The sequence below is a fragment of the Neomonachus schauinslandi genome, chromosome 10 (assembly GCF_002201575.2).
Source record: "Neomonachus schauinslandi chromosome 10, ASM220157v2, whole genome shotgun sequence".
In the NCBI taxonomy this organism is placed as follows: Eukaryota; Metazoa; Chordata; class Mammalia; order Carnivora; family Phocidae; genus Neomonachus; species Neomonachus schauinslandi.
This window is the reverse complement of record NC_058412.1, coordinates 15,147,712-15,162,554: the sequence shown is the minus strand read 5'-3', so window position 1 is coordinate 15,162,554 and position 14,843 is coordinate 15,147,712. Positions and strand designations below refer to the sequence as shown.

The window sequence follows — 14,843 nt, the reverse complement described above, 5'->3', positions numbered from 1 at the left end:
AAAATAAATAATGTAAATAATGCCTTTCTAAAAAGTATGCTAACAATTTAAATATTTGCAGAAGCTTATAAATTTTTTTTTAAAAAGGATTACCATTGTCTTTGGCTGGGTTATAAATTATTTTAGCCTGTTAAAAAGTATAGAGTTTTTAGTTTAAGGTGGCCATTTGAACAGCCACCTTTGGCCCTGTTCTCTCCTGTAACTCACAAAAAAACAATAAAGGTATTTTTTAAAAAGTCATAAGCCCATAGGGACCAGAAAGGGAGAGGAAATGGCAACATAGTTTTAGAGGTTAAAGAGTAGGTGGATTAGGGCGCCTGGGTGGCTCAGTTGGTTAAGCGACTGCCTTCAGCTCAGGTCATGATCCTGGAGTCCCGGGATCGAGTCCCGCATCGGGCTCCCTGCTCGGCGGGGAGTCTGCTTCTCCCTCTCCCACTCCCCGTTTGTGTTCCCTCTCTCTCTGTGTCTTTCTCTGTCAAATAAATAAATAAAATCTTTAAAAAAAAAAAAGAGTAGGTGGATTAGTGGTAATTACCTTAGCAGACCTAGGAAAGCTGAATCCTAAGTCATCAATGGAGAAAGCAAAGAAGAAACCAGTTTTCATCCCAGAATCCTGAAGAGACACAGGACTTAATGGTACCTGGTAGGAGAAAGAAACGAATGGAAAAACAATTTGGAAGTAATAGAGATTATGCAAGAAGGAGAAAATTAAAAACAAAACATATAGAGTCCTGCCTGAAGAATCTGACCAGTTCAAGAGAAAAGACCTCTTAAAGTTACTCCTGTGGGGAGTCACCAAGGAAAGCTCCCTGCCCCATCACCTTACTGTGAAGACCAGAGTCATGGGGCTCACTCATAAACAAATAGGTTCCAAACAGCTTTTTAGTGTCATACTCTTAAATAGAAGCAGATAGACAAGGATTGTCAGACATTTGAGAAAAGCATCTCATTTAACAGACACAAAAAAATAAACACAAGGAGAAAAGAATTGGGAGGAAGCAGAGACTCTGCAGGGAGAAGAACAATGCAGAAGAATAATTTCAAATTATCTTCCTAGAGTTAAGAGATACTACATCCATAAAAGAAGGAAGGAATGCTATAGAAAAGGAAGTTTTTGGAAATTACAAATATGATAACAGCAATGAAAAATTTGGCAGAGGGGTTAGAAGATAAAATGAAGGAAAACTCCTGTAAAGCGGAACAAAAAGACAAGGAAATGGAAAACAGGAGTGAATAGATAAGAAAATCAAAGGACCAGACCTGGAAGTTCAGTGAACAGGCAAAGTGGAAGAGAGTAATTCTGAAGAAAATATTCAAGAAAATTTCCCTTGACTCTCTAGATTGAAAGTGCCTAGCTCAGTGAATGGAAATATTTCCACATCAAGGCACATCGTTGTGAACTTTCAGAACACTGGGGATAGAAAGATCCTATAAGCTTTCAGAAAAACAGACTTCATAGGGTCAGGTGTCATCATGGCATTCAACTTGTCAACAGCAATACTTTGGAGAATTGCTTTTGAAATTTTGAGGGAAAATGATTTCCCATCTTGAATTCTATATGTTAAGCAAACTATGAATTACAATGAAGGTAGGAGACAGATTATGCTTCCAGCATGAAGGTTTTGGACAAGATGGTGTTGCCTGTCCAGGTCTCTGCTCATCAATCTCGGCTACTGCTCTGCCTGTTCCTCGGCATTGCCTACGGAGCCAAGCTCAAGTTACCTGAAACCTCGGGCAGAAGAGGAAAGGAGGAGAGCAGCTGAGGAGAAAAAGAAGCAGGATGAACAGAAATGGGTTGAGAGAGAACTGGCAGAAGCCCAAGAGGACAGCATACTAAAGTGAGCCTGCCTTTCTCTGGAATGGTGTGGATGAATAAAGCTTCCTGTGTTGTGTGAAAAAATAAAATGAAGGTAGGGGAAAGACATTTTTAGATGTACAAGGTCACCAAAAATTTATCTTCAAGCTTTCTTATCTTAGTTACTTCAGGATATGGCCAACCAAAATGAGGACTAGACCAAGAAAGAAGAAACTGGATAACCTGACAGCAATGGTGAAGAGTGGTACCAGCTGACAGTGTGTGGCATGCCTAGCGTGTCATCAGATGACAGCACGTCACATGGCTCCAAAGGAAACTCAAGATGAAATTAATAGAACACTTAATGTGGTTGAACCCTTGAGAGGAGACACATACCTGGGAGGTAACTGGGGACTTAAGTTAGTAATCAATACAGAGAAACTAGCAAAGAGAAAAAAATAAAGACAATTACCAACCACAGGGAAAGCAAAATGCACTTGAAAGGAGAATAAATCGTGACATACTTAAAACTCAGCTATGAATAACACTTACATAGTCAAAATGATGTTTTTTAAATGGATTTTTTTAGTTAAATGGATTTTTAATTAAAAAGAGCCTTTTATTTGGAGCTTAATGATCATATTAACTCCTAAAATTCTGATCTAACAAAATGGTAGGTGGGAAGCTGGAGGCATAGGGGTGTGCCCTGTGTTGGGGGCTGGGAAGGGGGCTGAAAGAGAGTTACATACCTATCTGTGATAGTGGGAAGTCAGTGGAGAATGTCCCAGATCTAAACAGAACAAAACAAGAAGTAGCATCATAAACACATTATTTAGGTTTGTGGAGGTAAATATCAAAAGGATGAGTTAAAGGAGCTGAAAGTTGTTACTTCAGGGAGCAGAAAATGGGAAGTTAGTGGGGAACTTCTATTTTTAATAAGTCTTATGGAACTACTTCATTCTTTAACCTTGAGCATGTAGATTATATGTGGATTAAAAAATACACATTATTTGTGGTACTTTGTGGCAGTAAATCAGCTTATTTTAAGTAGTAGAAGAGTAAATTATATTTCGGTACAATTTTTGTCATTTAGTTTCTTAAAAATTTTTCTTAAACATTTTTTCCTTAAATTTTTAATTGTATTTATTTTTAAAAGATTTTATTCATTTTTATTTTATTTTTTTTAAAGATTTTATTTATTTGACACAGAGAGAGAGAGGGATAGTGAGAGAGAGAGAGCACAAGGGGGGAGCGGCAGGCAGGCCGAGGGAGAGGGAGAAGAAGGCTCCCCATAGAGCAAGGATCCCGATGTGGGGCTCGATCCCAGGACCCTGGAATCATGACCTGAGCTGAAGGCAGCTGCTTAACTGACTGAGCCACCCAGGCACCCCTATTTATTTATTTTTAGAGAGAGAGAGAAACCTGTGTGCCTGCATGTGAGCGGGGTCGAGGGAAGGGGAGAAGGGCAGAGGGAGGAGAGAATCTCAAGCCGACTCTGCTCTCAGCATGAAGCCCGCTGCAGGCCTTGACCCCAGGACCCTGAGATCATGACCTGAGCATGAGGACTCAGAAATCAAGTCAGATGCTCACCTGACTGAGCCACCCAGGTGCCTCTAAATTTTTAACTTTAATTCCAGTGTTATTAACATACAGTGTTATATTAGTTTCAGGTGTACAATATAGTAATTCAACAATTCTGTACATGACTCAGTGCCCATTATGATAAGTGTACTCTTAATCTCCTTTACCTATTTCCTCCCCACTCCCCCACGCCCCGGTAGCCATCAGTTTGTTCTCTATAGTTAAGAGTGTGTTTCTTGCTTTGTCTCTCTCTCTCTTTTTTTTCTTTGCTCATTTGTTTTGTTTCTTAAGTTCCACATATGAGTGAGATCATATGGTGTTTGTCTTTCTCTGACTATTTGGCTTAGCATTATACTCAGTAGCTCCATCCATGTTGTTGCAAATGGCAGGATTTCATTCTTTTTGATGGCTGAGTAATATTCCATTGCATATATCTATACACCACATCTTCTTTATCCATTCATCTATTGATGGAGACTTGGGCTGCTTCCGTAGTTTAGCTGTTGTAAATAATGCTGCAGTACACATAAGGGTGCATTTATCTCTTTGAATTTGTGTTTTTGTGTTTTTTGGGTACTCAGTAGTGTAGATTCCCAGATCATGGGCTGGCTCTATTTTTAAGTTTTTGAGGACCCTCCATACTGTTTTCCAGCAGTGTGGCTGCACCAGTTTGCATTCCCACCGACAGTGCCTAAAGATCCATTTAGTTTATATTTATGAAATCAAAGAAGTTTTACTTAAGCTGAAAAAAGAGAGAGAAAGACTATATGTAAATAGTACATAGAGAATTGGTTTATTTGAAATCATTCTTTTCAGGAGAACATCTAAGTAAAACAGTATTCTTAGCACAAGATAATAGAAAAGGTAACTGAGAGTAAAATTAAATTATCCCTTTAGAATGATATGGTGTAAAGTGTGCATTATACTTGATTATTTTCCTTAATATTAATTATTGGTAATTGTGTTTGTGCTAACTAGTGGGCATTGTAAGTCATTTTTCACTAGATTGGATTATATTTTTTTCTGAGTTAACTGATTTCTTCTGAATTTCTCATGTCCTTTTTATAATGCTTCAAAGGAGGAGAACGAGATGGGAACATTTGGTGCAACGGTAACAAATTAAATTAGTTCTTATATAGCTGATCATAGGATGAAAATGAGTTTTGAGGTGACAGCTGATCAGGAGTTTTAGAAGTGTAAATAATGAAAAGTAGCCAGTGTACTTGCGTTTCTTAGGTGGCCTCTTAAAAACCACAGTGTTCCATTATATTGAGAAATCAGCCTTGGTTTAATTTTAATTCATGTTTCTTTATGTTTAATGCTGTAGATTATATTCTTTGCACTTAACAATTTTATCAGTTATTTCCCAGTCGTGATACTAAGCATGATATCTTAAGCATTGTTTCCTTTATTTTAAAGAAGCAGGAGCTCTGATACTCTTTGTTTTTTGTTCACAGTTTGTGCTTGTTCTTTGTAATTCTATTGGCACACCTTTGGATCCCAAGTATATTGATATTGGTAAGGAAATGTTAATGTCTATTCCTTTTTTAATCAATCTTTATTTGTAACACTAATTTAAAAACCTAACAATGGTATTATTAATTAAAATGGTATTCTCCAAGATAAGGATGACCATTCTTCCTGGTTTGCCAAGTCTAGCACCAGTTTATGCCTATTGTCGTGGTAAAATTATTAATAATGCTCCACTTCACTGTCAGAAGTATCCTGTTTAATACAATAAATTATAGGTTACTGTATCTAAAAGCCACAGTAATCTCATGAATGCTATACTGCCATCATTTGCTTTCAATGGGAAATATAATTGTATAGGAATTGGTATGCAGCATAAGGATTAGCATGTAATAAACTGAGGATTGTAGAAAGAATTTTGCTGTTAAACCACTTTTATTATTAATAAACTGCTTGTAAATACCTCTCTCTCATAAAAACACTTTAGCTGCTTGTAAAAGTGCATTTGTTCTTTCCAGATTTTTCTAATGAAATCAGTCAGTTAATAGGGACAGCTTTCACAAATTCCTTTTTGTTTTCAGAAGACATTTGTTACTTTAGATTTACCATTTCTTCTAGCTAACAGCTATGAAAGTCACCATTAAAAAATTGCACATCTTACTCTAAGTTTTTTTGTTAAAGATCATTACCAAGTATTTCGTTGTCGTTTCACTGCAACTTCCAAAAGTAACATTTTTTTTTAAGTGTGGTAGTTTATTGAATATGGTATTAGAAAAGTTATTAGATTTCAAAAATTGAAAACCCATTGAATTATTTTCTGAATCTGAGAGCTCGTCATTTTGTTTTTAGATTTCATGTTCAATCTTAATCAGATGTTAGTGTCTGTCTTCTAAGTATATTTTGCTAAACTCTTTGGGTGATACAAGCAAATGAGAGAAATACTTACTGGCTTCAAGGATTTTATATTCTCTGTTCAGGGTCTTGGTAACTCACTTTTATATAGTGAAACTTTTCAGCTTCATGTCTTCCGTTCATTGTTACTTAGGTATATGTTTATTTATGTGCACACATGTATATGTTAGTGTTCCTTATTAAAAGGCTTCACTTAAAATTATTACAGATTCTTGTTACATGAATGTCTTCTGTTAGAAACATAATAGTCTTTAAGGTGTGAATTCTGTCAGTCTTTAGATTATAGGCTTTTTCTTTTGATATCAAAAGTTTTAACAGAATAATGATGATAGGGTTAGCCTCAAAGTAATTTTAATCACAGGTAGTCTTTTTTTTTTCATAAAGCCAGATGTCAATCCTTCACCTTCATAAAATGGCCAATACTTGAGGGCATGATTATTTGTATTTTTGAGTCTCGAAACTTTTTTTTTTTGCAGTCTCGCTGGCTGAAATTTTAACAAACAGTTCTTTCATTGGTCTGCAGTAAACCCAGCCAAGGACTCTACATTTTTGTTTCATACATATCCTGTAAAATTCCTTTTTTCAGTTTGTATGCCAAATTTCATGAGGGCCAGAGGCGAAAATGAAAAAAGTATGTAAGTGATGTTTTTCTGGAAAGTGTAATTTTTGTTGTGCTACCTACTCTTCCTCCTGACAAACTCTATAGGAACTTTTTAAAAGAACTTTATACATTATTATAGAAGTTTAGTCCGTGGGACTCTTGTTCTGTACATGAAGGAGTTAGGTGCCCGTTTTTGGTGCTCTTCCTTTGCTTCCTTAAAATACCTTTGGTGCACTTCTATTCACAGTACTTCTTTTTACTCTGCACTATGATTATTGATGTTCTTGTTAGTCTTCCCCACAAGATTTTGAGCTTCTTAAAGATCTATGTCTTACTCATTTCTGTATCTCCTCTACCTAACTCTATGCCTGCCCCATAACAAATGTTTATTGAACATATGGAAAATATTTATTTTCTATCATGAAAATAGAAAATGATAATTCATTTATTTAGCAAACCTTCAGTGAGTTTCAGGTCCTGTACCAGGTATCTGGAGTTATAAGAAATTGACTTTGAAACTTCCTGTAGGATATTTAAACAAATAATGAAATATAGTTACTCAGTTGAACACTGGCTTACTGCTCCCCATCTGTGTGCTAGGATAAGTGGATGTTGGTGAGTAAGGACAGCAGGGACATCTTTCCTACTTAGAGACAGTTTCATTTGACCTGAATTTTGAAGGATAAGTATTTCTTCAGGTGACTTTTTAAGGAGAGAAAACAGCATTTGCAGAGGATTGGAGGCATGGAAAGTGCCTGAAAGTACCAGGTGCCTGTACTTTGGCCATTTTGGTGAGAGCATGTCGGTGGCTTTCCAATGGTGGTCTCTAACACATGCACTGAGTCCTCCATATAATCTAGAAAAAGGCAATTTGATGAAAACATGTCAGTGCAGTTTCAGTTTACCAGCTCTTTAAGGGGCTGAGAAATGAATAGGAAAGTAGGGGAACATTACAGATGTAGACATTTATTTCAGGCCTCAGCATTAAAATATTACAAGCAGGTTTTACTTATATGTGAGTTCCTAGATTGTTTTAAGTTATTTTATATCCTTGCTTGCCTAGTAACTACTCCTTCCTAGTGTTACAAAGTTCAGTTAATGGAAGCATAATTTTTTTTTATTAGTTTCAGAGGTAGAATTGAGTGATTCATCAGTTGCATATAATACCCAGTGCTCATTATATCAAGTGCCCTCCTTAATACCCATCACCCAATTTCCCTTCCCCCCACCCACCTCCCCTCCAGCAACCCACAATTTGTTTCCTAGAGTTCAGCGTCTCTTATGTTTTGCCTCCCTCTCAATTTTCATCTTATTTTATTTTTCCTTCCCTTTCCCTATGTTCATTTGTTTTGTTTCTTAAATTCTACATTATGAGTAAAATCATATGGTATTTGTTTTTCTCTGACTGACTTATTTTGCTTAGCGTAATACCTTCTAGTTCCTTCCATTGTCATTGCAAATGGTAAGATTTCATTCTTTTTGATGGCTGAGTAATGTTCCATTGTGCGTGTGTGTATATATGTGTTTGTATGTGTGTGTGTATATATATATATATATCTATATACCATGTCTTCTTTATCCATTCATCTGTCGATGGACATCTGGGCTGCCCCTTCAAATCACTATGTTTGCATCCTTTGCATAAATACCTAGTAATGCAATTGCTGGGTCATAGGATAGCTCTATTTTTAACTTTTTGAGGAACCTCCATACTGTTTTCCAGAGTGGCTGCACCAGTTTGCATTCCCACCAAGAGTGTAAGAGGGTTCCCTTTTTTCCACATCCCCGCCAACATCTGTCATTTCCTGACTTGTTCATTTTAGCCATTCTGACCCATGTGAGGTGGTATCTCATTATGGTTTTGATTTATATTTCCCTGATGCCAAGTGATGTTGAGCATTTTTTCATGTGTCTGTTGGCCATTTGTATGTCTTCTTTGGAGAAATGTCTGTTCATGTCTTTTGCCCATTTTTTGAGTGGATTATTTGTTTTTTTGGGTGTTGAGTTTGGTAAGTCTTTATGGATCTTGGATACTAGCCCTTTAACTGATATGTCATTTGTAAATATCTTCTCCCATTCTGTAGGTTGCTTTTAGTTTTGTTGACTTTCCTTTGCTGTGCAAAAGCTTTTTATTTTGATGAGGTTCCAATAGTTCATTTTTGCTTTTGTTTCTTTTGCCTTTGGAGACATGTTTAGCAAGAAGTTGCTGTGGCTGATGTCAAAGAGGTGCCTGTGTTCTCTAGGATTCTGATGGATTCCATCCATTTTGAGTTTATTTTTGTGTATGGTGTAAAAGTGGTCCAGTTTCATTCTTCTGCATGTGGCTGTCCAATTTTCCCAACACCATTTGTTGAAGAGACTGTCTTTTTCTTAAAAATTTTTTTCCCAATAATCATTCTAGATATTTGAAATTTTTTTTGTAGATAATGAATAGTTGAGAAGGGCGTGGAGTGCTTTTATCCTGGTTGTGTTCTTTTTCTAAAATGTTCTACCTGTTAAAATTTGGATTCTTAACTTTTTCCTGGAGGTTTAGTTCTAGGAAACTAAGAATGAATCCACCTGGATGGGTTGGATCTTTTAATGAATATCTAGCATAATTTTTGTAGATAGGATTATCTACCTATATGAATTTGCTGAAATTACTACCCTACTGATTCAAAAGAATGTATGTTTCAGATACATTTGTATTTGTTTTTTATATTGACCGGTGGGTTTGTCTGTGATTTTATTATAAAAACCTATGTAGGTAATAAAAGTAAAGAAAATAATAGTAACCACATCTAATACTTATTAACCCTTAATGAGAAGCATGATGCCATAGTGGTTAAGGACACAGCTTCTGGAGCCAGTTTAACTGGGCTTGTGTCCCACCTTCTCCCACTTTCCAGCTGTGTGTTCAGCAAGTTATTTAACTCCTCCATCTTTCTGTGTCTTCATCTGCTACATGGGGATAATAATGCCTACCTCAAGGAGTAGTTGTGTGAGTGAGAATAGATACTATGGAGTATTTTTGTTATATATTAATACAATTATATATTATATATAACTATGTGATTATAATTAGTATATTACAATATGTACCTGGTATATATATACATTTAAAATTCAATAAATATTGGCTTTGAAGTGATTATTAAGCCTTTATTCTATTCCAGGCACTGTACTATGCTTTATGTTTACTATCTCTTTTAATCTTTAAGCAGCTGTATAAGGTTGGTATTATTATCATCTTCAGTTGCAGTGAGTAGACTGAGGTTCAGAGAGAATAAGTGATTTTTCTAAGGCCACAGAGTTAAGCAAGAACCTGTTGCTTGAATCCCAAAGTCTGACTCTTTCCATGAACCACTAACATTTTACTTTTGAATTAATCAGGCTAACGATTAGTTATTGTGATTATTTAGGATGTATCAGAAAGGAACAGGGGCGCCTGGGTGGCTCAGTCAGTTAAATGTCTGCCTTGGGCTCAGGTCATGATCCCAGGGTCCTGGGATCGAGTCCCATTTCAGGCTCCCTGCTCAGCGGGAGCCTGCTTCTCCCTCCTTCCCGCTTGTGCTATCTCTTGCTATCTCTGTCACTCTCTCTCTCAAATAAATAAAAAATCTTAAAAAAAAAAAAGGAACATGAATATAATTTAGTTGTAGGTAAACAATGGATAGAGGAATGATTTATATGCTTAAGAAAAATTGTATTATTAGAAAGTAGTTTAAAAGTTTGTGAGCTTCCTTTAAATCACACTAAGGGCATAATAGTTGGCATTAGATAATGTGTCTGTGGTAGAATTTACTAAACATTTAGCAAAGGTCTTAGGATTTAGTGAAGAGCCGGGGTCAGAGAAAGCTGAGCAAAGCCTGGGCCTGGCGTGCTCATTCATCCCACTCCGCACTCCCCAGGGCTTTGCTCCCCTTCTCCAGGACTGCCTTTCAACCGCTTGTTCCCTACAGGAAAGGCTTCTGGCTCCCTCTAGAGTTCAACAATAGTATGTGTTTTGAATAGAACACTCTTGACAATTGTAATGAAAAAGTTTTTTTTTAGTATGATTCAACTAACTGAATTACTTAGCATATAAAAATTCTTGAATTTGAAACCCAAAGTGGGTAATCTACTTAATTAACATTTTACCATTCATCTGGTTTCTAATTCTTTGTCCACTTTCTAAGTCTCTTCCTGCCTTAAATATCTTCTTGGACTGTGGCAAGAGCTCTCTAAATGGTAGAGCTACTACTTACACCATTCCTTTATTCTGGCCATACGAGTACTTTGCTTAATAGTTAATAAAACATAAGTTTTACACTATTCTCATTATTCATGAGTTTAGAAAACAGGTACTAAAATGATCTTCTATGAAGGATTTTTTTGTTTGTTTGTTTTTACATATTTTGTGTGAATGTGTGTGCTTACTTTTATGGTGTTTAGTTTGTTTTGCGACCATGGGCAAGTTATTTTACTTCTTTATTCCTCCATTTAGAAATTTTTGAGATAGATTTGATAAGACTGTGTCATCAGAGGGTACACAGTAGGAGCTAATTAAATGTTCTTTAAGAAACAGAACAGAAAGGAGCACCTGGGTGGCCCAGTTGGTTAAATATCCGCCTTCAGCTCAGGTCATGATCCCAGGATCCTGGGACCAAGCCCTGGGTAGGGCTCTCTGCTTAGCGGGGAGCCTGCTACGCCCCCTGCTTGTGCTCTCTCTCTTTCTCTCTCTCTGTCAAATAAATAAAATCTTCAAAAAAAGAAAAACATGAAAAAGATGAAAGAAAGTTACATGTTTAGGAGGATATTTCTGAAATTAGGAAGGAACTTTGGAGAATTTTCTTTCCTAAATTAATGAGGAAATATAGGACGTGAGATTGGAGGGAAGGATAAAGGCCCAAACCAAGCAGTAATAATAGTGGGGACAGGTGGAAGGAGTGGGAATTGATTTATTCATCAGTTAATGGACATTTGGGCTATTTCTACTTTTTGGCTATTATGAACAATGCTGTTCTGAACATTTGTGTGTGAGCTTTTGTGTGGACATGTGTTTTCATTTCTCTTGGGTATATACCTAGGAGTGGAGTTGTTGGGGCCTGTGGTAACTCTGTATTTAACATTTGGAGAAACTGCCAAACTATTTTTCAAAGTGGACGCACCACTTTATTTTCTTACCATTTCTGTACATCCTTGGCAATACTCATTATTGTCTAGCCTTTTGATTTTAGCCATTAAAATGGGACGGAAGTAGTATCTCATTGTGGTTTTGATTTGCATTTGCTTGATGGCTAATACTGTTGAACATCTTTTCCTTTGCTTACTGGCTGTTTGTATATCTTCATTGGAGAAATGTCTGTTCAGATCTTTTGCCCATTTTTTAATTGGGCTGTTTATCTTTTTATTATTGAATTCTAAGAGCTCTTTACATATTCTAGAAACAATTCCTTATCACATATATGATTTACAAATACTTTCTTCTGTGGGCTGTCTTTTCACTTTTTTGATGGTGTCCTTTGAAGCACAAATGTTGGGGCACCTGGGTGGCTCAGTTGGTTAAGCATCTGCCTTCCGCCTCAGGTCATGATCTCAGGGTCTTGGGATCGAGCCCCACGTTGGGCTTCCTGCTCTGCGGGGAGCCTGCTTCTCCCTTTCCCACTGCTCATGCCCTCTCTCACTATCTTCCTCTCTCTCAAATAAGTAAAATCTTAAAAAAAAAAAGTCTTTTGAAGCACAAATGTTTTTAATTTGATGAAGTCCAGTTTATCATCTCCATTTTGTTTTGTTGCTTGTGCTTTTGGTGTCATCTCTAAGAAACTCTTGCCTAATCCACGGTCACAAAGATTTTTTCCTAAGTTTTTTTTCTTCTTCTAGGATTTCTACAGTTTTAGCTCTTACATTTAGGTCTTTGATCCATTTTGATGTAACATTTTTGTATAGTTCTACGAGCTTTTGATTCTTTTTTGATTTTAGAGACTGTGTGTGAGGTATATTGTCTGAAATGAGGAGATGAATGCAGTGCTCACTGAATTCCTTTGCAGCACAAAGATTCTGCGTTTCTGTGTAACTGTAACCTAATTGTCTTAATGCTCTTTTTAATAGTACCGTTATTTGTTGCAATGACCAAAACGCATGTGATAGCGGCTTCAAAAGAAGCATTTTATACCTGGCAGTATCGTGTGGCAAAGAAGCTCACAGCATTGGAAATTAATCAGATCACGCGGTCTCGAAAAGAAGGGAGAGAAAGGTATATCTTTTGATGTATGGTTTTTAGTAGCTCAACCGTATCGCATTTAAATTAGACATAGTTAATTATAAATTGTCATGCTTGAGAACTGTAGATTGTTTTGGTTACTAGAAATAATATTTTTCCATTAATTTCAAAACCTTTCAAATTATTTGTTTAAATTTATCATAATAAATGAGAGGTAGCGTGGTGTAATTAAAGAAAGCCCTTGGAGATAAAGAGTGGAAATCTGTGTTTTTATAAGGAAATAGCTGTTCTCACTCATCTACACTTACCATATTAGGATAAAGCATAAATATGATTATTCAATTGAATGCCTAACCAAAGCTTCATTCTTACGGGTTAGTGGATAGGTGTTTCCAGAATGGTGGGGGTGATTCTAGTATCAGTCTCCATAGGAGAGATTCTTAGACAGGTTCTTAGATAGGGAGGAGGTCTTCAGGTGGGGCGAACTGGTCACTTGGCTTCTTTCTCTTGCTGTGGATTCGAGGGAATCTGGGATTAAGTGACAGAGGGGGCTCTACCACATAGAGACGTTAAGAGCTAGGATGGGGGGATTCCCTGTAGTAAGTTTCAAGGTACAGATGCATTTACTGTGTTTTGTTAGTTATATTGTCTCTGTTGGTGATACTCTTTTTGCCCTTTTGTTGTTACCCTAAGCCTTTAAATAAGGCATTTTGTTGAGTGTTCTAAGCTAATAATTCTTAATCAGGGCATAGGTCTGTGTTGGTGGGAGTGGGCAACAGGGGTCATGTCAGAGCATCTTCCCTCATACATGCTTGACATCTTAATGCAATCTTCCCTTCCCTTTAAGACTCACTCATGTACTAAGATAGGAGAAATGTTCCCAGTAAAAATATTTTAGATATGTGAATTCATATGGAAACAAACAAAAAAAACCCAAACCAAACCAAACCAAAACAAACCAGCTGAGGGACACCTGGGTGGCTCAGTTGGTTATGTGTCTGACTCTTGATTACGGCTTAGGTCATGATCTCAGGGTTGTGAGATTGAGCTCTGTGTTGGGCATGGAGCCTACTTAAATTCTCTCACTCTCTCCCTCCCTCCCTCTCCGCCACTTTTCCCTCTCTAAAACAAAACAAAACAAAACAAAACAAAACAAAAACCTCCAAACAGTTGAAAAATACTGTATCTTGTTTTCTTAGTAGTTCTGAAAGTCTAAATAGGAAGAACCTTTGGCCTCTCTCAGGACAGCATGTGACAGTGGTAGCAATAATAAGCAAGGGAACCACAGTCTGCAGGGAGATCTTAGGACAAAGTTGGAACTGAAAAGTCTAGCCTCTACATAGAGTAAGTGTCCTCTGAGAGCCAGCTAAAGATATTCTGGCTTAAGATGGCAGCATCTCCCTCTGTTTCTGTCTGGGACACACTTACTGGTTTTAATGATTGGGCAGGTTCTCTCTGGGCCTCAGTTTCCTCATCTGTAAAATATGGTGGATGATGGTGAGAACAGCCATCACTGATTGAGTACTTCTAATATGCTAGATACTACAGTAAGCCTAGTCAGTACTCTTATTAATCCTGTTTCAGAGAGGGAACTAAGACACAGGAGCTTAATTTATTTGCCAAAGGTCACCAGCTGATAAGTTGAAATGGAACATAGAGCCAGGTTGATCTGGCTCTGAAATACTTACTCAGATTGGCCTTTCTTGTAGCACCCTCCTTGTTTTAAGAGAGGGAAGATGGTCACATGATCTTGAGAGACCGCCTATTCTGACCTTTGACTTTTATTTTGTGATAACTAAGTAGAAAAATAATAGTAGCTGGATATACTTAATAGAAATGTATTAAAATGCAGAAACCTGGTACCTCTAAATTTATTATTTTCTTTTTTTAATATATTTTCTTTCTGCATTTAATACATTTCTGTTTAACACTTGATCTCATTATATTGATGAAAGTACAATTATGATTTCAATTTAACAATGATAAAATTTCATGATATTTTAAAGACAGAAAATGGCTTGATTTTCTTGTGACTGTATTCCATCTATGACTTCTTGATGATCAGGCTCTGTGCTTATGTGCTTTACAAACATCATTTTATTTATGCCTCTTAAAAAACCCTGAAAAAGGTTGCCCTTATTCTCCACATGGAGAAATTGGGGCTCAGAGAGGTTAAGTAGCTTGTGAGGGCCTCATAGCTACTCTATGATGTATCCTCCCTATTCACCTTCACTCATTTTAATATTTTTCCAGCAGACATAGAGCACCTGACAGTGTGTGGCACTGTGCTAGGCACTGGAGAC

General features: G+C 36.9%; 1 protein-coding gene across 2 annotated transcripts in view; it reads left to right on the top strand.

Annotated features, from left to right (window-relative positions):
* The window catches only part of WDR35 (WD repeat domain 35), a 57,852-nt gene that overhangs the window by 18,617 nt on the left and 24,392 nt on the right, over positions 1–14,843 (top strand). Inside the window, exons 11-13 of one of the 2 annotated variants that reach the window (XM_021697471.1) lie at positions 4,455–4,487; positions 4,834–4,894; positions 12,429–12,573. In XM_021697471.1, coding sequence (XP_021553146.1) covers positions 4,455–4,487; positions 4,834–4,894; positions 12,429–12,573 — 239 coding nt within the window. The remainder of the gene's footprint in view (positions 1–4,454; positions 4,488–4,833; positions 4,895–12,428; positions 12,574–14,843) is intronic. The other variant, XM_021697470.1, reaches the window with a different exon arrangement.